Source organism: Mytilus trossulus, chromosome 6 (assembly GCF_036588685.1).
Source record: "Mytilus trossulus isolate FHL-02 chromosome 6, PNRI_Mtr1.1.1.hap1, whole genome shotgun sequence".
NCBI classification, from domain to species: domain Eukaryota; kingdom Metazoa; phylum Mollusca; class Bivalvia; order Mytilida; family Mytilidae; genus Mytilus; species Mytilus trossulus.
The window spans coordinates 78,940,151-78,966,997 of record NC_086378.1 but is presented as its reverse complement, the minus strand read 5'-3'; the positions used below and the strand labels follow the sequence as shown (position 1 = coordinate 78,966,997).

At 32.7% G+C, this 26,847-nt stretch overlaps 2 protein-coding genes across 2 annotated transcripts; one reads left to right on the top strand and one right to left on the bottom strand.

Moving 5' to 3' along the window:
- Window positions 1-6,851: 6,851 nt before the first annotated feature.
- On the top strand, window positions 6,852-8,154 carry LOC134721943 (uncharacterized). The gene has a single exon (XM_063585268.1). It carries the CDS (start codon window positions 7,589-7,591, stop codon window positions 8,081-8,083), a length of 495 nt encoding a protein of 164 aa, XP_063441338.1. The 5' UTR covers window positions 6,852-7,588; the 3' UTR covers window positions 8,084-8,154.
- A 5,575-nt stretch (window positions 8,155-13,729) lies between these two features.
- LOC134721942 (hemicentin-2-like) lies at window positions 13,730-25,288 on the bottom strand. Its single transcript, XM_063585267.1, has 11 exons — window positions 23,735-25,288; window positions 22,830-23,135; window positions 21,800-22,099; window positions 20,536-20,838; window positions 19,772-20,074; window positions 19,295-19,594; window positions 17,853-18,155; window positions 17,337-17,642; window positions 16,792-16,833; window positions 16,148-16,238; window positions 13,730-14,136 (listed from the first exon to the last, which is right to left on the bottom strand). Exons 1-11 carry the CDS (start codon window positions 23,886-23,888, stop codon window positions 13,863-13,865), a joined length of 2,682 nt encoding a protein of 893 aa, XP_063441337.1. The 5' UTR covers window positions 23,889-25,288; the 3' UTR covers window positions 13,730-13,862.
- Window positions 25,289-26,847: the final 1,559 nt, after the last annotated feature.

Sequence of the window (26,847 nt, the reverse complement as noted above, 5' to 3'; positions counted from 1 at the left end):
TTTTTTCCACAAGTAAATCTTTCTTCGTGTTGGCTTAACTCGATTTGGTTGTATATTTGTGTCGTACAGTACTATATCATGATCACTTTTTAGTCCAATAGGTGGAAGTGGCTTACCGCGTATCATAAATGAAGGATGACTTGTAAGTATTAGATCTAATGTGTTTTGGAGTCTTGTTTGGAATTTTACCATTTGTTCTAATGCCATATCCTGTGAGATATCGAGATATGTTTGGCTGACTCTAAGTGGATATTTTTTTGATCCTGTAATTGAGTTGCTTTCCCATGAAATATCAAGAGCATTAAAATCTCCTCCAAATATATGGATTGTATTTTTGTTCTTAGTTTTCAGATCTGTGATTTCCTTATGTGAGTTGGTTAGGTAAAGGTCATCAGTTCTCCCCGGTGGTCTATAATATCCTGCTATAATCAGTTTTTTTGTTTTTTGGCAGCTTTATCATACCTGATATGAGTTCTATAGTTTTGCTCTTTAACATTCAGTAATTCCAAATGATCATTGACAGTAATAAGTACTCCCCCATCGTGCCTGTAAACTTGATAACCTAGAGCCGTCCTTTTCTCCCTTCAACTTTCCAAAAGAAAACATGACAAAATTGTTCAAGAATGCTTCAAACATTCAAACTTGAGATGGTATCTCATCGGAAATCATTGTTTTACAGATACTAAATTTGTTTGATAGCTCGCATTAAAAAATACTATATGCATCACTTCATACCTGCTCTTATTTTCTAATCTGTTGAGATCCGTCGGAGATTCCTTCATATACATAAAACTTTTTTTGCAAACAGTCTAATCCACAAACCTCTAAACAACCTTTGCTATAATGAACCTATTCAAGAAGGAAGTATATGATAAGCCTGCCATATTGTTTTCTTTTGTACACATTTACACAGTGTAGATACTATTCTGTACGCTATCCGGAAGTCGCGATTTTCGAAGCGAGAACTTTTAAATTTTACATTTTAAATTTGATGGATACACTAAATTAACGGTAAGTTGATCATCTGAACATGGCTTAATGACTAAATCAGCTGACATCAACATTCTCAAATGGTTTAGAAATAAATTCAGCACATTCATTATTCGTATCTTTGCCTTAATCAAGAAATTTTCAAGTGCATCACTATGGAAAATCAGTCGGTGAACATAAAAACAATCTTTTTACTCTCTTAGTGTACAAACTAATGTATGAACCAGACTTAGTTAACTAAATGAAGTAGATTTCAAGTGGGGGTAAAAGTTTCAACCAGATCTTTGAAGCCAGAAATAAGAAATTTACACTTGTTTGAATTTCTCACTGTACGATCAGTCTCGCTTGTATATTTTTAAACTGTATGACCAGTCTTTATTTCACTGTATTCTAGTGGTGATTTCAAAAATTATATACGACACATTAAAAGGTGGTATTTTTCTAAATAACACAAATATATTTCAATAAATTCACATCCTAAAAACTTATGAAACATTTTTTAGCCTGATAGGGTGAACTCGACTTACTACATTAAGTATAAGGATGTTTAAATGTGCTTAAATAAGAAGAAGGTTTGTTTATAGCTGACTATACGGTATGGGCTTTGATCATTGTTGAAGGCCGTACGGTGACTTATAGTTGTTAATGTTTGTATCATTTTTGTCTTTTGTGGTTAGTTGTCTCATTGGCAATCATACCACATCTTCTTTTTTATATTGTTGTATATTTAAGTTTTAGAAATGTCCTCCGTTATACTTAAAATTGTACAAACACACAGATTTAATTGTTATATAAAAGTGCATGTATTTACAAACATTCGAGGCCGTATTGATCCGTACAGTAGCCTATAATTGATCACAGTTTCTTCACTTTGTTTTGGATGTAGATCTGTCTCTTTCACACTCAATTGTACACCACTTTGTAAAGCGGTGGTTTATAGTGATAATGAAGTCCGTCTTTCCGTTCGTCCGTTGGACCGGTACAACATGTTTCGCCGGTTTTGTAAGCGCATCTCCTCATAATACACTTAATATACATTGGGATTTCCAGACATTTTTAAATGGAGAAGGGGGGGGGGGGGCAATCCAGGAGAAAAGAGGATTCCAAATATATGTTCCCATACAAATGCATTGAAAGTTAAAAAAGAGTTTCAAACCGCTGGATCCCAATTTTCTTGAATCCGTCACTGGTATAACTATTAATTAGTTTTTTTCTCGGATTCCGTATCAGAAATGATAATATAAGAAAGAAGTTGCGATATGATTGCCAATGAGACAACCGTTTACAAGAGAACAAAATGACACAAGTCACATAGTTAAATCACGACTGGTCATACAGACAAAAAATCTGAAATCGCTTCTAGAATACAGTCAGTTTTAGACTGATCGTACAGTAAATTATTTTGGGATCCTCAAGGAAAGCATATTTTTTAGTTGAAATACGAACATTCTACTTAAATACGGTAAGAATATTGAAACAGTATATGTTTAACTGTAAACTGATGCAAATATTTGCAATAAAAGATTATTTGCTTTGTACTACGAGAGCAAAATTGTCCATCGATTTCACTTTTTTCTATGAAGTTGGCGTGATGCACACGTATATTTTATATTCTACTGCATGTTTTTGTTACAGTTACTCATATTTATGATGCTATACATACATTTAAGATGTTGAAAGCACTTTATAGATATAGGAGTAAACAAATGATGAGAAAAAGCACCAACTCAAAACCGTTCTGTTAGCCAGTTTGAAATCATCGCTTCGAAAATCGCGACTTCCGGATAGCGTACAGAATAGTATCTACACTGTGATTTAGGCAGCTGACTTTTTGTCTCTTGTATTGTATACTTTTGGTCTCTAGTGGGCAGTTGTTTGAATTGTAATCCTACCCCATCTTCTCATATTATATTATGGATGTTCCATTCAAGTTCTTGCTCCAGATCTGACAGCTTCGACAAAACATGCATAGTCTCCTAATATTTCTCTAGCTGTCTGACCGCTAGTCTTAACCCTGAGGCCAGATCTTCTGTCTCCATTAAAAGTCTCGATACTTCTTTGGAATCTACAGGAAAAACATCCTTTTCGGATGCCAGATCTGAGAAAAAGGCGTAGAAAGAGATTTCTGAGAGAGCATCAATGCATTGCTCCAAGTCAGTCAAACTCACCAGCGGCATTGTATACGATGTCAAAAGACAATCTTCTCTGAATGGTGCTGTGAACATGAAATTAATCACTTTCAAGTCTTTCTCTATTAAGCTTTAGATTGGCAATGTTGGCAATCTCTTGAAATATCAGAATTCCTGGAAGGACAGATATTTGAAATAATGAGTTAATTTTTATTCTGGTATGGCATTTTATGTTAAGGTTGTTGTCTCTGGTAAATTGTTTGGGATTGAGGTTTAATTTTGTCTGTCCAAATCATTTTCCTTTGGAACCAGCAGATAAAGAACTACGTCATAAAAAAATTGCCTTATAAATGCTGTTTTCTGTTTTGACTTCTAGAAAAAAAGATGAGCTTAATTCGTGATTTTTTTATTGCCGATTCATACCTTTTTTTATCAGGTATAGTTACTTTACTTGTAATAGATAAGTGATCCATTTTCTCATATCTCTGAAACTTAAATCCCAGACAAAGGGACAGAACCTGTGATAATCCCTCCACTTCCATCAAACTCAAATTCAAATCTTCTTTGACCATATCGGATTATGTCTTTTTTTTAGTAGAACAATTATAGTTTTAACGCTATGGTTCGTATTCTGAATTTTGAATTCCCATTTGTCTGTAAAATCTGTTTCTTGGATCACCTTACACTTGTAGGTGTAGTGAAGAATTTTAAGGCAGTTCCGACAGTAAAGCTCATAACACCAGAACTATTCATCCTGGTCTTAATTATTCCATGTTTCTTTAGAATTATTGTCAGAAGCCGTCTGGAGAAATAAGAACTAATGTATTGCTTGTTTCATCTACTCTTTGAGTTCCTGTACTGAAAATCTTTTACCATTCGGCATTCAAGAACTGACAGTTACTACCCAGACTTTGTAAAACGTCACGAGTGGCTGAGCAGAAAGTTGATGAACCAAGGGATTGTTAGAAAACGCTTCGTCCTTTTTCTAAAATTCATCGGATAATATCAAGACCTGATTCCATATCAACTTCAAAAACAATACATGAAGGTTCTGAAGTGTACATCCTAGGTACTGTAGTTGTTTATCGTCTTATGATCGTGTTATAGTGTTCTTTCATTTTTCTTGGTAAATCACTTTTACTTTTACTGGTTTGTCTTTTTTGGCAGTATCCATTCGATGAGACTCGGTATTTGTACATCCCGTTATTGTAAAGTGCTATAGTAATGATTTGTATTCTTCTTCTCTATTTTTGGTAATGTGCTTTTGCTGTATGTCTTTTTGTTTGTATTTGTTCGCATATTTGATTGTTTTTGAAGTGATTAAGATTAAAACACAATGTTGAGAGATGTACTACCCCTTTTTGACATTTTACCTATTATGTCTGTTTGTTTTGATTACAAATCGTCAATTTAATTGAATATTATGCGACTGTCATACAAGTGCAATGTTAAGCTAGACTGAGGTTCGAAACAAGGTTTAATATACTAGTTTCTACGTGAGATGCCGGTTCTAGATCAGGAATATGATAGTCGTTATCTATTCGTTTGGTGAGTTTTATGTTTTGATTTTGCCATTTATTTAGGGACTTTTCAGAGTTTGGCATTTTTGCTATTTTACTGTTTACCCTGACGGTGATTATGTAAAGGCAGAGTAAACAATCCCACTGTTTTCCTAAGTCATGAGATCTTCTACTCAGCATTTCAGTATTTTAGTACAGTAAAGTGTTTATAACGATACAAGTATTCATTTTTGAATTGAAATGATATTTTATTGACTGAATCAATAAAAATGATCATAAATCGTGTGTCTCATCCGCCACCCCCTTCTCCCTCGTCGCCGTTATTCCTTGTGTCTTCGGAAAAATTGAAGAGAGTGGTAACTTGACACGCGCTGAACCAATGGCGAACAGTCATCCTTGCGTTCTTTTTTCATTTTGAATTCGACCATACCATAAAATTGTTAATTATAGAAACACTATGCTGTGTCGAACTGGAATAAAACAATTGTACATAGAGATGTAAGTGATATGGGTTTAATGCAATTTGACTAGCATAACTTAAGTACCTAATCTGTTAACGTAATTGCTCTGTACATAAACGACAAAGTGTATGTACTAATGACAATATAAGAGATCTTGTCAGGTATAATTAATAGTAAGCAAACAATTATCTTGCATGGATCTTTTATTTATAATTTCGTGATGTGTAATCTTTGCATGTCTTAAGGAGTTTATTAGACCGTTTAACATGTTAAGGTGTGATCAATTATCTATTTTTTACCATAACTATTAGACTTTAGGTTGTTAAGGTGCGATATGTACGGATATTTCCGGATCATTTGTTTTAAACTGTAGCCCTCTTATGCTGATGAAGATTTAACAAACCCGTCATCCAGTTCATTAATTTCTTATACACGTCATATTTTATTGAATGTTTTGACAAGGTGCTCTACACGGAATCGTTGTGATTAATTCTGTAATGTTAAACATACCCTGAATCAAGCGATTCTTTTACATAAATTTTCAATTTGTATAACTTAAATTGTGATACCGTAAAATTCTTCTGAATCCGATCCGTTTAATGAATTGCTATAAGCTTAAAATTTGCGTATAAAATCTCAAAAATCAACATCTCTAAAAATTGAAATTTCTACATTAACGTTCATTACCTTGTGTTTTAATGCCATCGCCTTTTTTTCTTCTTTTTTTCCTTTTTTTTATGTTAAGTGGTTTTAGTTAGTATATTTTGTCTTTTTTGTTATTTAATTTGTGAAAAAAGTGTCGTACATCCAGAAACCGGTATCGTACAATCATCATTATTACTTTTGATGACCTTCGATTTGGTATAAAGATATAATGAAAGTAACTTTTGAATTCGCTGTTTACATTGTTTATAAGTTTATAGCGGCATTGTATCAGTTGGAATCAGAAGACTGCGAGGTCATATACTATGTTTAAGTCAGGAAAAATGTACGGACACTACAAACCACTAAACGTTTACTATATAGTCTAAGAAGTCAAACAAAAAATGATAATGCTTTATTAGTGAATGCCAAACACAAAAAGGTTGGTGGGGTTTGTTCATGAACAGACCATGAAATATGGTACATATGGTGTTTCTTGTCGGAAACACAAACTCAATCCTTTTGATTGCTTCGAATTGACCACCAATCAAGTTTCAAATTGGTTCTCTAACAGAACGCAAATAAACCGTTTAATCGGTTTGCATTCTCAAAAGATAATTTGTTTTAATATACACTTTCCGTTCAAAAGCCGCAGTGCCTTTTTTTTTATGATCTACCTTTTTACAATTGCACGTGTTTGATGTTTTTGGCTTTCTGATACAAGAAACAGTTTATGTTGTATTGAAATCATATAAAATCTGATTAAAACAGTCCTGATCTTTGTATCTCGTGTAATTGATTCTTTAAGAAAATATTACAAAAGTAAGCCATTTCATCAATTAACTTGTATTATATCGATGATAACATTTTAAAGTATGTATCATACACAATAAAGTAGATTTCATTTGAACAAAGCTCTGTTGTGACCTTTTATACAGTGATACAAACTGGACAAAGCTGTATTGTTTTGGTTTTCTGGTCTAGAAATGTATGGAATTTTCTATTTAATCAGTGAATGTACACGTACTTGTTGTACAACTACTTATATTATCAATGTTAGCCATTACTACATGTGATAGTCAAACATTTTATCTCCATATTTAGACCCTCATGTGGTATCAATCTTTAATTCCTTATTTGATTTGAAGTTATACACGCCTTATGGATAACGAGATACCGTACTACAGGTTCTCAAGTGTTTGTTTTTGATAACGCATTTGGATTTATACAGCTTTTCTGGTTGACGTTTCTTTTTCTGTGTCCATTTTTCATAAGGATCTCGTAAATTAAGAAAAGTCAATATCGTATAAAGTGCTAACTCAAATTTGGTGGAGATATTTATAATATTAGATAAACATTCAACCTTTTTCGTGTTCATGTTTAAATCTCAAGCAATATATCCGTATAAACAAGAGATTAAAACAGGACTAACGTTTTAATGTGAATTAACTTAGTTTTCAATTTTCTTTCCATTTCTAATGTACAAGAAGATTGTTAAAAACGTAAATCTGGAATTTATTTCATATCAGTGACTGAGGAACTAACCGTCAAAACAAATAACTGGAGAAATATTTTTTTTCGATTTACCAAATTGAAACAAAATATTAGTGTATGTGTTTTCATTGGAGACAAATATTATTTTACTAACATATTCTAATTGTACTTAATACCAGTGAACGTTTACTTACAGAAAAAAGAATAAATACACTGTCAACTTAAAATAACAGTTAAAATCAATTAGATTTAAATCCTTAGAAAAATAAAGTGAAATAAAAGTTCGTGTTATATTTGATCCCCAAGTTTACTGGATAACATACCCGGTTTAAGAACATTAGATAAAAGAGATATGTCAGGAAAGAAAAAATCCGCCAAACCAAAGCCTGATGCAACTCTTCATAGATATAATGTGGATTTGTTACGATGCATTGACGAAATGCGATATAAAAGAGACGAATTGCATAAAGATATATTCGATTTAACCGAGGAACAGAAGAAGATCGAATCTGATTTAGGAACTTTGACTTCAAAACTAGCAGAAGTTAACGAGAGTTTGTGCCGGAAGTGCAAGGATCAAGCGGAATGTGATACGTTAATTATTGAATACGATTCAGCATTTCAAAAACTTGTTCAAGGTTCAGAAAATCTTCTAGGAAGTATGAGAATGGCTGTTGGAACTGTTGCCCCGGAACTTTTAACTGCTAGACACGAAACACCCTCATCATTTCGGAAATCGAGATCTCCATCTCGGCAGACGACAAGTACACGTGGTTCTCTGAGTAAATCTCAAACACAAATGTCATTGCGACTGTCTACTTCAAGGATGTCAACTGGTGAACTATAATTTAATCCTATACTTTCTTTCAATATGTGAAAGACTATGTAATTTCATTTTAATGAAATACTGTACTAGTATCTGTTTGTAAATATTCTGGTTGCGTTCCCAAATTGATATCCGAATAAAATAACAGGTTAGTTTTAAAATGTAAAAGTACACTGAAAGAGATTGTATACGAAAATTCATACAAGTTTTTTTAACGTACATGTTTAAAGAACATAGCGGGATTTATTATATTTTAACGTTGAAGGAATTATATAGTTTTCCTTGTGTTCGAATCCCAATATTCATGATCAGTATTTATTTTTGATTTGTTCACTTTTAAAACATTGAAACAGTGGTTCAACAACACCACATATAACAACAAACTATTCAAATCAGATCGATTATAAGCACAAAAATAATAAACAACACGAATCTGCGTCTGAAACCAAGTCCTGATCGTTACTTCTATGTAAAGGTAACACGATACCGAATGGCATATCTCCCGATTTCCAAACTTTTTGGCATACACGTTCTTTGCACCGAGTTACATCGAAATATGTAATAAAAAATGGGTGTCACCATTTTTGTTTTCTTGGTATTTTTATTGGAAAACGTCGATTTGGGCGACAAATTTACTTAGGTATATAGGGGAAATGCCTGTTTTTCGGCTAACCTTTTTAGATTTTCCAATGGATGGCTATGTTCTCATATACGGAGAACAACAAAAAACTAACATAATATTCAGAATTACAAACTGAATTCATACATGTATAGAAAATCATATGTCACCATCCTTGTTTTTGAGATAAATGGCTTCAAAATTGATTGATACCCTTAGAATTTGACCGAAAACGTGTGACGTTATTGAATACAGAATGTAACGTTATTCTCCTCAGAGATATGAGAAATGGAAATCACAAAATTTGTCGGGATCTGAAGGGTGTTTATTTTATTTTCGTTTACCCTGTCATGTTTCCGTAAATTTCCTAGTGATATGAGATTCTACTGATATAATTTATTTCGTCCTGCACATAGAAATTTCACTAACATGAATTTAACATTAATCTCGGCTGATTTTTACACTTTTTACGTGTGATTCATTTGAATTACTGAGTTTTTAACTCCATCCTTTATGACAATGGTGGTGTCATGGCTTCATCCATGCAGAAAAATAGTACTTTAAAAAATTGATTCAGTTAACAGTGATATAATTGCTCTGTTTTTGATGGTTGTTTAACGTTCAGTGGCAAATAGTTCATGCTTAAAAAATAAAATAACAAAACTAAAAGAAAAATTCAAAACTTATATTCTTGAATTGCTACGTACATTTGTACATTAGTATAGTGTACTTTGCGTGGTGTAAATGTGTGAGTTGGTTGCTCAGCAAGTCGGACAAACATTGCAACATGTATGCAAAATTTCACTATTAGTTCAACAGTCTGTCATTTGTGGAAAATTATTTTATAAAACAAATCTTGAGATCATCATATGCATTCGTTGTAAGTAAAACAAACCGCGAAACATTAAAGCTCAAGCTTGAAATTCCACATGTAGGATTTGTTACCGGAGTCTGTACTCTGCGGGCCTTTATATGTTATCAAAATGCCTAATCAAGCAACCTGTCATGAACCAAAAAAATAATATGAAAATCCAGACGATATGCGCATCTTTAAAAACAGGTACACAATTTAAACCTGAAGCAAAAAGACTATCAAGTGTGGGATTGACGGTCGAATTTACACGGGTGAAACAATATAATGTTGCGTGCTCTATTAGTTTAAAGTGGCGATTTTGAATTGTAGGATTGATTGCTGGTAACTTTACGTCTAGTGGCAAATATTTAATGCATGTTCAAGACGCAGTAAACAATAAATGATACATCCCGCACAGCCAAATGGACTCCTCACTTTGGAAGCATTTTACTCCCGGTCGGAAGAAGACCAAGTGACCATATTTTTATCCCTATTCACCCTAGGCCTTGGGGTGTAAATTGTAGTATATAAACAAAATATAAAATCATGTGCAATATACATTGTCAGAATTATAAAAGGTTTTTACACTCGCTACGAAACATGTGGAAAGCTCGGCGAGTCTCGCTTTCCATCGTGTTTCTACAGCTCATACTAATACATTTTATACTAGTATTAAAATATACATACATGTATATGATTTTTTTATATAGTATATTTATCCACATAAAAAAATGCATAGTTCTTTTTTACATGTATATAGATCTACATGGAAGTTGCATGCTTGTTCTAAAAACTCCTTCTGATACTGTAAAACTCCTCGGGCTTTTCCCGACGATAAGGCAGCAACCATTTGAGGGGGAGGGGGGAGGTCGGGGGCTATGGATTTTTTTGTTGCTTCCAGTTTTTGTGGCAACTTGGGGATGGCTTTAATCAGACTGTAACGGGACCTGCTTTTTTCATTTTATTTTTGCCGAATTAAGTTCCCATGTATTTTTCCGTCTACGTTAACTTTTTCAAGCTTCATTCCGATATTGCTGTCAATCCCGTGTACTCTTCCCGTGTAGACTTGGTCTATAGGATTACAAATCTAGCACTTTATTTTCAAAATATTTCCGAAACTATATCTGATTTACTCTGTACAGAACAATGAATTTCAGATACTTTTTATACTGGAACATAGAGAAAGATATTCGGCAAAATAACCAAGTAAACCTCTTTTTTAATAATCCATACAAACAAACTATTTTTGTTTGAGTTGCAAAGTCTGCTTGTATTGTGCATTATCGCCTAATTCTATCCGTATTCTCATCCAGATACATTTCCTTTTTTCCATTTTGCCCGAGCGGTTTGTTTGACGACCATTTTAACATGAATTATTAGATGTACCTACCCAGTGTTTTTTACACATCATCCTAAGTTTCTATAGATTAGATTTCTACTTTCAAAACAAAATTTCATGGGAATACGGCGATCATCATGAAAAAGTATTTATTGCAAACATATACCAAGAATAAAGACTTGTGATAAAGCTCAGTCTATTATATGTAGATAAATCGTTCAGATGCTTAATCTTAAAGAAACAGAATATTTAAAAGTAAAGCAATACATTTTTAAAGATTAACAATAAGCAGTAACAAAAAAAATTATTAACATTTTCTTCATCGGTCAGGCCATAAGTCTGGGCAGAGTAGATGTTGGTAAGGTCAAGTTTTCTAACTCTTTGATTATTATTTTTTAAATGATCCGTTTCTTATATCTCTATATTTTATGTCAGAATCTTCCTTGACATCAAATTTGAAGTCGATCCTTCAAAGAACAAAAGTTATAAACAATTTACATCGGTCAGGACATTAGTTACGGGAAAGATGAAGATGGTCAGGTCAAGTTATCTTTTTTTTCTTGGTTCATTGTATTAAATGTTTTAATCTGCCATGGTATTGGGTTTGTCTATCCTGTTAATAATTAAAAAAAAATCGCTGGTTCATAGCTGTCAGGATATAAGAAGTTTCAAAGTCAATTTGGTGAGGTCTAGTTTTCTAACTCTTATAAATATGTTTTTCACTTTTTTTCTTTTATTTATTAAATATAAGTTCTCATCTTGCTTGGTTCAAAATTTCAAGTTTATACTTCCAATAATAAAAAAAGTATTTAGCATTTTCATTTCTGCCAGGACATTGTGAGGTTGTCAGGACATTAGTCATTTCTGCCAGGACATTGTCAGGTTGTCAGGACATTAGTCAAACTCCCTACAGTAATCGTTTCCGTTCCGGGACTATTTTCCTTTACTTCATCAAGTATCCAACCATTAAAAATGTCACATAAATACCCAATATTTTTTATAATGTTATCACTTAGTGATTGCAAAACCTGATGCATTGGCTTGAATGTGTGAACGTTATTCGATAACGTCAGGAACGATAACTCGTGGCGTAACGTCATTCGGTATCGTGTCATCGATTGCAAGTAGGCCCAAGACCGAATATAGTTCCCCTTAATTATAGTGTATTTTTTCTTTATTTTTTTTCTTTGCCTTTTTCATTCATTTGTTAGTTTTTATGGGGTGGAAATGAAAGAAGAGAGGTGAAATAACTTTTTGTTGAAGGTATTTTAACTGATTTTAATATGGAAAGAGTGATTAGGTCAAGTGCAAAAAGGTAATATTTTCAGTTTTCGGAACATCTCTTGACTTGTCCATAGGGGTATGGATGTGTATTGGCTAAATTTGTAAGTTACATCAGAGCAATTTTTCTGAATTTTGGATATGTTTTTGGACTAGTACTATACATTACACACACAAAAAATTTGACAAAAAGATTAGGTCCATTTTTTTTAATGAGACAAAAAGTTATAAAGAACTAATAGAGGAATTAATTGTGGTCTGTGGAGACTAGACATAATTATCTGTTCAAATAATGGGAACACATACATTTTCTTGTATGTATTATTTTATAAACTCTAGATTCTATGATGAACTGCAATGCCATGTTATTCAGATAGAAATGCAATGGACACTCCAATTACTGAAACGCACAACTGAAACTTACACACATCAAAGCACTGTTGTAAGCGATGAATAAAATATGTGTGTATATAACAAATGAGACAGCAACCCACTTAAATAAAATTACTTCACAGGTCAATATAACGCCTTAAACATGCAGTCGACAGGTGCATATACGTAGGTACAATGCAGCATATTTGTAACCATGCCGGGATTTGTGGCGTATTTATATATCCTATAGTCAAGCGCTCAGTGATATGAGAACAATTTCTCGTAAGTTGTTTATGACCCCCAAAACAGCAAAGAGTCCCTCGTTAAGAATATTTGTATAATGAAATTTCAATTGCATGTGTGGCAGAGGGCAGACAATTATTACTGTCTAATCCTTGATATAGTCATTTAAAGTCAGACTTCAGTGACGCTGTTTTCACCTCAATTTTCAGTTATTGAAAAGAAGCATAAAACTAAAATTGGCATCTAATTATAAGTCTCTTCATACAGATGCGATAAATAAATGGTTGGTGTATACTTCTGAGTGAAATATTGATGATAATGTGTTACTTTCGGTGAAGTAAATGTTACTTCCGGTCGCAAATTATAGATTCTTTCACACTTATTCCAAAAATTTATATTTTTCTATAAACATTTGTTTGTACGACAAGAGATAATTCGCTACTTCCGTATACTAAAAGTAATTGAAAGTCACTTCCAGTCTTCAGTGATAAGTTTATGTATATATTTTACAAAATATATGGATTCCGAGTACTTTTTCATGGAAAAAGTGCAAAAATGGCGTCTTCTGGGTTTCTCTAGGTCACTCCCGGTTAACATAATTCAAGGTCATATGGCACTCAACCTTTTGTTAAATCACATGGCTTTATAATGAAGTTGAAGTAATGATCAATTAGCCTCAAAATAAATACATTTATGGGGCACTAACTTCTATAAGATGCCATTTGATTGTTTCAGACCAAACGTAATATATCTTTATTACAATTAAGCAAATATTTTGCATTTGTTCTTTTATATATATCTTTAAAAGTGTCGGAGAACATTCAAACACAAGGAAAGGTCAAAATTAAGAATTTGATCTTGGCCTTTGACCTTGAACTCAAATTTATTTTTATGAACCCAGGACCTAAAATTCAAGAACTTTCTAACAAATACAATAGGTCTCTCCACTTATCTACTTTATTCCTTAATATTTTTTTATTTATTATATTACACAAATAACACATCACACTCGAACCAATATAACACACACGACGAGGCTTAGAACGTAACACAAGATTCTAACATGTGTGGGTCCCCGAGTTAAATCAAAACATTAAACATTAAGTTCAGAAGCCTTTCCAATAGGTAATAACATCGGTCTGTCGAGTAAATATTTGTCTGTTATGAATTGTCGGTTATCTATTGGTGGTAGCGATTGAAATTTGCTTGTTTCACCCATTTCTGGTTCTCCGGGCAATGGATCAGCCGTTTCAACGGGATCTTGCTCGACAGGAAGAGGATTTACCTGTTTACCATTCGATTCTTTCGGCGATGGATGGGCCTCACTTTCGCGTCTAGAAACTTTGCCATTTGATTCAGTCGACTTTCTGTAAAAAGCAGAAAACATTTATTTTTGTCTCAACAACATTAATTACAATGATAATAAAGAGATCCTGGTCAATTTTTACGAATACTCTCTTTCATCAGCGTCCGACTGTGCCGTTTTAAAAGCATTTAAACATAGTACATGTATTATGCGCTATACGTATACATTACAGTTTAATGTTGAGTTTCTTTCTTATGGAAAACTGTACAAAGTTACCTTTCTGCATAGACCTTCTTGTTATCATTTATCTACCGGTTCAACGGAGAAATGTAATATGTAATAACGACGGGCACCGTATACAGCAAGGACATGCTTACCCTTCCGGAGCACCTGATTTCACTCCTTGTTTTTAGTGGAGTTCGTGTTGTTTCTTTTTTACTATTTATAAAAGAGGGACGAAAGATACCAGAGGGACAGTCAAACTCATAAATCGAAAATAAACTGACAGCGAAAAGGCCAAAAATGAAAAGGACAAACAGACACATAACAGAACACATGATACAACATATAAAACTAAAGAATAAACAACACGAATCCCATCAAAAACTAGGGGTGATCTCATGTGCTCCGGAAGGGTAATCAGACCCTGATCCACATGTGACACCCGTCGTGTTGCTTATGAGATAACAAATCCGGTAAATAGTCAAATTCGTTAGGTCACATTTACGAAACTCGTGTTGACCCCCATAAAATTTACGAAGAGAGGATTTCAACTTCACCATTTGGAACTCTTGATTTGATAGCTTCCTTGTGAGCAACAACACTCTATCAAGAAAATCATGATAGGAAATGCAAGCACGGGAATATCGTATCAATTGGGAGATATATATATACACCGTATGCAGGTGTTGCTGGACTGTTGCTACTTAGAAATAGAAAGTTCACAATTGGAAACCTGAGATCATCTGTTTTGTTTACAATTGACCCTCATTGTCAATTTCTAGATGTAAGTTAAGATATAAGTCCGACTTAACTGTATCGGTTGTATCCTTTAATCTCTAGTTTTAAATGGGATGGAAGCGCTCGACATAGTCATCAAATTTTGAATTATTTAGTGAAAGAACGTCATCTATCATTCTTCCTAAGAAGTTCCTGTATGAAGTCAGCCTCATAATAATAAAGAAATAAGTCGGCAAGAAGAGGGGCACAATTCGTTCCCATTGGAATGCCGATAGTCTGTTGAAAAACACGTCCTCCGAACATAACAAATATGGTGTCAATCAAGAAATTAAGCATCGTAATAATGTCAGTTTCTGAGAATTTGTGTTTGAATCAGAGTAATTTCTTTACAAAGAAGAATTTATCCCATCTTAAGACAAGATACTTGTATCTTCGTTTGCCATTCTTTTTTTATGAAACAAAGCAATACCAAATCTTTCAATTCTTCTTTTAGTTGGAAATGTGGAATACTTGTATAAAGTGTAGAAAAGTCAAATGTTTTAATACAAGACATATTACAAGATAAAAGAGAGTTAGATTGTATGTACTCTAAAAGATCTTTGGAATTTTTAAGCATCCACATCCGATTCACGTCATCTCTAGAATAGGCAGTTTCACAATAACTCTGAAGCCCATCTTTGATTGCTGACAAAATTGATGTTAAAAATTTAGAAAGAGGTTTCGTGGAGCACTTGGAAGACCCAGCAATATACCGTTGTTTGTAAGGACACTTATGCAGTATGTAATTGTTGATGTAAATGTCCTTTGGGTTTATGAATCTTTGCTTACTCCTTGGTTTTAAATGTTTTTGTCTTAAGGCTTCAATGAACATACAATCATTTGAAGCAGATTTGAACAATCCAACAATATTAAACTCCAGAACTGAGACTCCGATATAACCTAACTTACCTGATGCATGCGATACTTCCTGGTCGCGAACTAAAATAATTTAGTTAATTTGAAACTTCAAACGATTAAAAAATAACAAACCCAAGCCGATGAGCGAACGAGTTTGCTGTATATAATAATATCTCTCGTTTACTTAAACGCTCTTGTCAGTTTTTCATACTTACTTATATTTTTTCCTAACAAGATATGCCACAAAAGCAATCACCATCAATGCAATTATAGTACCAAGAATTGCAGGCACAATAACTTGATTCCCTAAAATATATTTAAATGATTTTTGTAGCATGAATGTTTATTTTTTAATTGATTATCGTGTGAGTTAACTGCATCATTTGTTTACCGGATTTGTAATACCATAAGCAACACAACGGGTGCCACATGATCTGCTTACCTTTCCGGAGCACCTGATATCACCCCCAGTTTGTAGTGGGGTTTGTGTTATCTATAAAAAGTAAAATCACAAAAATACTGAACTCCGAGTAAAATTCAAACGGAAAGTCCCTAATTACATGGAAAAGTCAAATGACAAAATACATCAACTGTTTGACTGTCCCTCTGGTATCGTTCGTCCCTCTTTTGTATATAGAGGAAGTTCATTGACAGTATACAAAAATGCTTTGGTTATTAGCATGGCAATTTGCACTATAAGTATAGTGACAAATAAAGAAAAGTAGCATATTTTACGAGTTTAATTGACCCGAACGACATACCTCATGATAGTAAAGAGTACAAGAAATCACCTAATTGTTTGAAAAAAAGAAGTGAGAAGACATAAAATTTACCAAAATAATGAAGAAAAATAATGTACCTGAGGATTCTGTCACTGTAGTATCTGGAACGGCATCATTCACTAAAATACAAATTCGACAATAAACTCAGACAAGGAGAACACGCAAAGCTCACACAATAATACCCCACCCCTTGTTAAACCATTTGAAAATAACATGGCATTTTACCTTTATGCTTTGAAGTTTCACGTTATGCTTGCTCTGTTTCTGTGTGTGTTGCGTTTCGGTGTTTTGTCTTTGTTCTCCTCTTATATTTAATGCGTTTCGCTCGGTTTTGGTTTGTTACCCCGATTACGTCCATGGATTTATGAGTTTTGAACAGCGGTATACTACTGTTGCCTTTATTTATACATTAAACAATAAATGCAACTAGGACATTGCTTGTTAAAGCGCACATTATCAACTTTAAGAACATGAACATTGCGGAACATTACATAAACACATCGCACATTTCATGTATTAAAACAAAATGAACTACACAAAAACAGAAAATGGATACATCAGGACCTGGTCGGATCTATATAAAAGGCTGTTAAACTAAAATAAAAGTTAAATAAATACTTACTAAATGTACCAGCGACAGCTAGAATAATTCGAGGGCTAGATCCCGTTCCCAATATGTTTGTTGCATAACAATAGTATGACCCGGTGTCACTTAAATCAATATTTGACAGATTAAGACTAGGATTGCTCACTGATGATCCACTGTATTTGTCTCCATTTATAGTTATAGTTTCCGTATTGTTTCCTGTAACCTTCTGCCAATAGACCGAATAATGAATTGGGTACGCAGTAACTTGGCAATCTACAGTTATAGAGCTGTAAACATTGGTAATGTACGCAGATGTTGGTACAGTGACTATTGGTATAACTGAAACAGTAATAAACCAAATTTAACAGGGCAATCTTTTAAAGTTCAATAATTCAAATATTCAATATATTCTTGTTCTTCAATAAGTTTATTTCAAGTCTCCGAGTAACTAATTTCCTGCAACACTGTGAGTTCCGAAACCTCTGTGAGTGCCTGAAAAATCATAAAAAAGCAATTAATTTACTGCTCACAAAAATTATAGAAACTTACTTCCCAAAACTGTAAGATTTCCTTGACTACTCTGACCAGTTCCAACAGAGTTGATAGCAAAACAGACATAATTAGCAGCATCACTTGTATCAGCTCTGATTATATAAAGTGATGGTACTGCCACGGTTCCTCCACCATATTTGCTTGTGTTTGTTTTGTCAATAGTAACTGTTTGTCCTCCCGAAATCCTCTGCCAGTATACATATGTATGAGATGGATTAGCTGAGATTACACATTCAATGGTCACATTATTTCCGTAGTCTACATCTATTACATTCTGGGTCAAACTGACATTTGGAGTGTCTAAAAATAAAACACAGAAATATGTGATATAAGACTTAAGTTTATTTAATAAATTAATGTTTAAATATTTTTTTACAGTCTATTTTAGTTCAAAAGTCGCTAATCGAACAAACACATATACACATGTCTTATTGGCTTAATCAAAACGTTTTTTTGTTTCACTTTGATAACTGTTATTGCCAGTTTAGTTTGCTCTTATTAAAAACTGTTTGATAGGCAAACAAACAAACATATCTTAGATACATACTACACCCTTATTGTTCATTTTTCTTTTATTGGTATGATTGTGTTGATATCTTCCTGCCTCTTTAACATTTGAACGCGTCTCCTTCTGTTATATATAAAAATGAACTTATATTTAATAGCCAATTTTTCAAACCAATTATGAAAAAACCACTTGTTTCAGCGTATGGTGTATTTTAATAGGATATCTTTCAATGAACAAATATAACAATCTACAATACTTTATATGATACAAAATACCTATACAAATCAGTGGTTATGTATTTTCAGACATTCATATATCGCAATAATTCCGTTAATGGCAAAATATTTGTAAAACACAGAAGTATATATAAGGTCAGTAAATTCCCCATACAGAAATTTAATGACCCCAAATATACCATATTAGTCTCTAGCACACTATGTAATGCATTTATCTTACCGACTATCTTAACGTGTAAAATTTAGACTAGTGACATATCAAAATGAGCAAGTCTTCAATATTGTTAGCATTAAGAAACTACATCCATTGATCCCACAAAAACAGATGCCAACAATAACGACTTGTTAGGTTTACATGTGTTTTATTAATTTATTTCCATCTTAATCATCAATTTCTTCGTCTGTTGAAACCTTTAAGAATTTTGCTCAGTATCGCTTTGTTTTTATAAAGGGACGTTCCACCACTATTTACCGTGTATGAAATAAGCCCCGCCTCCCTACTAGCCTGATATATCATATACACGGTCTCCAAGCCGACGCTTTTAACCAATCATATTCTTAGAAATGTATAGGAGGTAAGATAAATATCTATGAAATGCTATTTAACTATAAACAACGCAAAGGAAATAATGTACAATCAGCAAACAAAAGTAAAGTGGATGAATGCTGGTACCTGGATATTAAAAAATACTCACTACCAGCAACAGCTATGATAATTTGAGTGCTCGATCCCGTTCCCACGCTGTTTGCTGCATAACAGTAGTATGATCCAGCATCACTAAACTGAGCATTTGAAATGGTAAGACCAGGATTGGTAACTGATGATCCAGTGTATTTTTCTGCATCTATCTGTATAATGTTTGTATTGGCTCCTATAACCTTTTGCCAATAGACTAAATTATGAGTTGGGTACGCAGTAACTTGGCAAGCTAGAGTGATGGAGCTTTCAACATTTACAATGTACGCAGATGTTGGTACTGTGATAATCGGTATATCTGAAAAGGAAATAAAAAACAAATACAATTATAGCAGGAAAAGTTATAGAAATTCAAATATTTAAATATTCAATTATTAGAACTTTAGTTTGTACCCCGGATTATTAGACCTATCTAAATTCCTGACATATTTATGGAGCTTTTGAAGTACTAAAAGCAAAAGTTAGGGTAACATACTTTCAGCAACGATTAGAGTTCCTAGACTGCTTTGACCAGTTCCAACTGAGTTAGTAGCAAAACAGACATAATTAGCAGTATCACTTGTATCAGCTTTGATTATATAAAGTGATGGTACTGCCACGGTTCCTCCACCATATTTGCTTGTGTTTGACATGTCAATAGTAACTGTTTGTCCTCCTGAAATCTTCTGCCAGTATACAGATGTGTGAGATGGATTCGCTGAGATTACACATTCAATGGTCACATTATTTCCGTAGTTAACAGTCGTGGTATTCTGGTTCAAACTGACATTTGGGGTGTCTGCAAATGAAACAGAAAACAATGTGTTGAAGAACACTAGTTTATCAGATATAATTCGGGTTTAAAAACTATTAAAAGCTTTAGATAGCTCAACGGTAAATTATCGTACACACACGAACACGCATTTCTTTTATGTCTTTGTTTAACAAAACATTCTTTTGTTTTACTTTGATGAACATTATTCTTGACATATCTTTTATATGAACTCATTATGCTCTTTTGCATTTTTCAACTACTGTCAATAATTCTGTTTTCCTATAATCAAAATATGTGTTACATAAAAAAAAGTTATCATTTTGATAAACACAAGAGAAAATGAGTGTGCCAAGTCAGAAATGTCACATTTGATTAGGTATATTCCGTTTTGAATTTTCCTCAGAGTTTTTTGGTTATTTTACTTTTCTCTTATAACCCACAACAGATTGGGTAATTAACTTCCCACAACAGTTGAAATTACGTACATCCCACAACAGTGAGAGTTCCTTCACTACTCTGGCCAGTTCCATTTGAGTTTACAGCAAAACAGACATAACTAGCAGTGTCACTTGTATCAGCTCCAATTATATAAAGTGATGGTACTGCCACGGTTCCTCCACCATATTTGCTCGTGTTTGTCATGTCTATTGTTACTGTTAAATCTCCCGAAATCTTCTGCCAGTAAACAGACGTTTGATATGGATTAGCCACAACCACACATCCTATAGTCACATCATTTCTATATTTAACAGTTATGTTATTTTGGGTCAAACTGACACTTGGGGTGTCTAAAAGATAAATTTATTAACATGTGATATTTGACTTACAGTTATTACATAAAATACTGTTTACAAATCTAATGTCATAAAGCTCTTTATCTGTTTCGATTCCTATATATCATCGGATTTTAATAACTCAGCTTTGTGAGCGTCTTGATGAAGACAATATAGAAGTTCTCTTGTAATTAGCTATATAGGTATAGTTTTATCTATACATCACTTCAAAATTTGCAAGTCTACTGAAAACATTTTTTCATACCAGCTTATTATTTCATGGTCTCCCATTTCATTTTTTTTTATTAATTCATGTAATACATTTAAATGATCAAATGCATTTAAACTTTTTATTTGATTTTTCACGTTGCTTTTTTGTATACTTTTTTTGGCTTTTTTTTTTATGTTTGTCGTTTTTTGGCATGATGACGTTAGTCTGTTTCGAGTTTGGATGCCACTTTGTTAATTTTCGCTTCTGTTTGTACAATCTTCACTACATTACATTCCAACTACACTGAATAACATTACATATACAATACAGTGTATTACATCTGCACTACAGTAAATTCCATATACTATACATTACAATCGAGCTACACTACCTTATTTGTCATCTACATAATATTATATTTCACCTACACAATATTATATTTCATCTACACAATATTATATTTCATCTACATTATAGTATATCTCATCTATATTGAAGTACATTCCATCTACACTACTGTATAGTCAATTTACACTATAGAACAATATATATATATAATTCATCGACGCTACAGAACATTCAATCTACAAATTCACACTAACAGACAAAAAAGTAACCGAATACTTTGAGAGCTGGTCGTGTCTATAAAAAATGAAACTATCAGTTACATAGTTGAGATACATGCTCAATCAGCACAATATTTTATCATGTAAAACACAAGCTATTTAGATGAATGTTAGAACCTGATAACTAACTGATACTTACTGCCAGAGACAGCTAAAACCACCTGTGTACTAGATCCCGTTCCCACGCTGTTTCTTGCATAACAGTAGTATGTTCCGGCATCACTAAACTCAGCATCGGAAATGTTAAGACTAGGATTACTCACTGATGATCCGTTGTATTTTACTCCATTTATAGATATTGTTTCTGTATTGCCTCCTTTTACCTTCTGCCAAAAGACTGAAGTATGAGTTGGGTTCGCAGTCACTTGGCAATCTAGAGTAATTGAGCTGCTAACATCGACCATGTATGCAGATGTTGTAACAGTGACAATTGGTATATCTGAAACAGTAATAAACATCAAATAGTGCAATCTATACAAGTTTAAGAATTCAAATATTAGTGTACCTTTTTCTAAGTCACTGACAAATTCTTTTAGTTAACTCTATACAAGAATTCAAATATAAAATTAATCTTTTTTTGAAAAAACTATTTCATAAATTAGTAATTTGATAAGCAATTGTTTGTTATTGCAGTGAACTTTTACCTCATCCCGGTAATTAGCTTGTTCTGAAATATAATTACATAATATTGCATCAGACTCAGGTTAAAACTAATAGGAAAGATATTTTATCCAAAAAACAGTTTTGTGGATTCATTCTTATTCGTCGAATACCAATGTTTGTAGATTTGATGGGAGTAGGTGCACCATGAAGATAAATGTTCAACAAAGAACACATTTTCAGAAGGCTTGTGTGTAGAGATTAGAAAAACTATTAAACCAAATTTAAAAAAGTAGAAAAAACATTTTCTCCTCGATCATTCTACAAAATACAATCGAATAACATAGCTACTGTTCAAAATGATACCATTGTTCACTAAAAGTAAACAGGAAGTTGTTGAGTGATGAATCTGAAAACGCATCACATCGACTCGTATATCCCTGAAACCAAATTTCAGAAATCCTTGTAATTTAGTTCCTAAGAAAAATGTAACAAAAAAGTATCATGGGACACTTTTTAAAACGCCGGTATAAAATCTTAAATGTACAGGAATTAACTTTGAGACTTACTTCCAACGACATCGAGAGTAGTAATGGTACTAATTCCTGTACCAACACTGTTTGTAACTTTACATTTGTAATTTCCCTCGTCGCTCTCTTCAGCTTTATAAATAATAAGTGATGGTGAACTGACTGTAGAGCCACCATATTTATTATTATTGGTGGTATCTCCGATCTCTACGACAGTGTTTCCATTAGCTCTCTCCCATCTGACCATGGTTGCGACAGGATTGGCGGTGTACGAACACTGTAGTGTGATGTCAGAGCCTTTGTTGGCTGAGTATTGTGGCTGGTCTATAGTTGCTGTTGGTGTACCTAAATTTAATAAAAAAAATTGTGTTGTATCATACATTAAAAAGGTTACAGCAATCATCACAAATACTGATGTAAAAACAAAGACAAAACAACAAGTTACATAAAGTTTCCGGTGAAATGCTGTAAGCAGAAAACAGTCATGTGAAATAATTTTGAATTTCACATCATTATTTTATCTAATATGATAAATCTGTTGTGTGGTGTGGTAGAAGAAAAATCATAAATGCATGAATTGTTTCACAATTATCAGATCCCTTAAAAGTAGCTGTAATGAATGTATGAGAAATGCATTTGAATTTCATTTTTTTTTCTAAAAATAAACAATCTAACATGTACTATTTGAAAAATTAAAAAAAGCATGAATAATTTCATGTTTCACAAATACCAATTCCTTTGGTTGAAGTAATAAACAACAAAAAATCTATTTACAAATGTTCAGATAAAATTTCGAACATAATAACATTCTGTATCTAACGTTTGGATTTCAAATATAATTCTGATGATGAAACAACTTTTTGTTTTTATTAAATTTTCAACTGCGATTTGATTCTTTTTCGTAAACAAGTATATCGACTTATCTAAACGATGTTTATACTTACTTCCTACAACAGTCAAGTATGTCTGCTGGCTTTGTCCAGTTCCTACAGCATTTGTGGCCAAACAAACATATCGTCCTTCATCCGATGTTATGGTCTGACTGATTACCAGAGATGGTGAATCAACTTGACTTCCATTGTATCGACTGTTGGTCATATCGATATCAACAGCATTATAATTGTTATCAACTCTCTGCCATTTCACCGATGTATGGACAGGATTTGCTTGGACATTACATTGTAACGTAATTGAGTTTCCTATGTTGACTGAGTAAGCATTTGATGCAACATTGACCACAGGAGCACCTAAACAGAACAGGACCAATCAGATATTTATATCATATTTCAAAGTTATAAGTCTCTGTCTCACAAAGATTACTACATTTTACTACTTGCAGTCAAATACACCATTATTCTTCAATTTGGAACTACTTTTAGACAACGCTAAAATACTGTTGACGGTCATAACATAGTTTGCTGTTTTCTTAATTAATGACATTCTGCACATATAATAAACCAGAGCAGGCTTATGCCGCTACAAGGCAGCACTCGCACCCGCAAGGTGGAAAGGGATTAATATAAGTTGCAAAACTTGTTTCCCAATCCACTATAAATAAATAATATGTTTAAACTAATAAACCAAAATTCATCAAAAAAAGAAAATGCACAGCCTTTTCGAAAAATGATATGATAGAATTGAATTGAATACAAGAGTGATCATTGCGTTTTAATTCCACTTAAATATGTTCAGTATAACATTATAGTTTTCTTTTCAAGTTGTCCTGCTTTTCAGTTTACCAGCTGGTGTTCATTCTACAAAAAACAGATTTTTACAACTGTATCAATTTTACCTGATCAAGTATGGCTCAGACAGTTAGATGATTAAAGGATGGTATGATTTTAGAACAGGTTAACCTTTGTATAATGCGACTTTCATAGCAGAATCGTGTTTTTTTTTGTTTTCTTACACTCATGAGTGTATAATATTTTCGTAAATCTTATAACAAAAACTATGCCATAACTAAGTAATTTTTTCAGCTGATCAGGTGAAATTAACTCAGTACTATAAGTAATATATACTTAAAGTATTGTAACTGTTCCACATTTAGTTACATTTTTAAACATGTTAACCCTAAATACTTTTCAAGTTTTCTTATATCACACTTTCACTTTTCTGTAAATTAAATAAAGTTATTTTTTTCTTCTGCAAACACACCCTACAACGTTCATCCGTCTGTGCATCCGTTCGCTTCAGGTTAAAGTTTTTGGTCAAGGTAGTTTTTGAAGAAGTTGGAAGTCCAATCAACTTGAAACTTAGTACACATGTTCCCCATGATATGATCTTTCTAATTTTAATGCCAAATTATAGTTTCGACCCCAACTTCATGGTCCACTGAACATAGAAAATGATAGTGCAAAGATCAGGTTAAAGTTTTTGGTCAAGGTAGTTTTTGATAAAGTTAAAGTTACATCAACTTTAACGTAATATTATTTGAAACATATGATTATAACTAAAACACAATGCATATTTAAACATCGTAATCATTCATTTATGTTTATAGATCAATAGAAGTGAAAGCGGTTGTGCATTTTCCACCTTATTTAATATCAATACTACGGTTTATCTAATAGAAAAACGACAAATCTATGTAATAAACAAAAGCTTGTCATGTTTCAAAGCAGCAATACAAATTACATGCAAATCACACCACTCAAAACAGATATACGTATTGAAAGCACAGCAATATTTAGTACATAAGAACTAAAAAGTGACATTTCTAGTTAACTAAACGTAATATTATTTGGAACATATGATTATAACTAAAACACAATGCATATTTAAACATCATAAGCATTCATTTATGCTTATAGATCAATAGAAGTGAAAGCGGTTGTGCATTTTCCACCTTATTTAATATCAATACTACGGTTTATCTAATAGAAAAACGACAAATCTATGTAATAAACAAAAGCTTGTCATGTTTCAAAGCAGCAATACAAATTACATGCAAATCACACCACTCAAAACAGATATACGTATTGAAAGCACAGCAATATTTAGTACATAAGAACTAAAAAGTGACATTTCTAGTTAACTAAACGTAATATTATTTGGAACATATGATTATAACTAAAACACAATGCATATTTAAACATCATAAGCATTCATTTATGCTTATAGATCAATAGAAGTGAAAGCGGTTGTGCATTTTCCACCTTATTTAATATCAATACTACGGTTTATCTAATAGAAAAACGACAAATCTATGTAATAAACAAAAGCTTGTCATGTTTCAAATCAGCAATACAAATTACATGCAAATCACACCACTCAAAACAGATATACGTATTGAAAGCACAGCAATATTTAGTACATAAGAACCAGAAAGTGACATTTCTAGTTTACTTAACGTAATATTATTTGAAACATATGATTATAACTAAAACACAATGCATATTTAAACATCATTAGCATTCATTTATGTATATAGATCAATACAAGTAATAGCGGTTGTGCATTTTCCACCTTATTTAATATCAATACTACGGTTTATCTAATAATAGCCGAAAAATATATGTAATAAACAAAAGTTTGTCATGTTTCAAAGCAGCAATACAAATTACATGCAAATCACACCACTCAAAACAGATATACGTATTGAAAGCACAGCAATATTTAGTACATAAGAACCAGAAAGTGACATTTCTAGTTTACTTAACGTAATACTATTTGAAACATATGATTATAACTAAAACACAATGCATATTTAAACATCATTAGCATTCATTTATGTATATAGATCAATACAAGTAATAGCGGTTGTGCATTTTCCACCTTATTTAATATCAATACTACGGTTTATCTAATAATAGCCGAAAAATATATGTAATAAACAAAAGTTTGTCATGTTTCAAAGCAGCAATACAAATTACATGCAAATCACACCACTCAAAACAGATATAAGCATGCACAGCACAGCAAAGCAATATTTAGTACATAAGATCTAAAAAGTGAAAGTATAAGTTTACTGATATTAATTCTATTTGAAACAATAATTGAAAAAAAATGCATTCAATTCAATCTTGATAATTCATTTGTGTTTATTTATCAATAG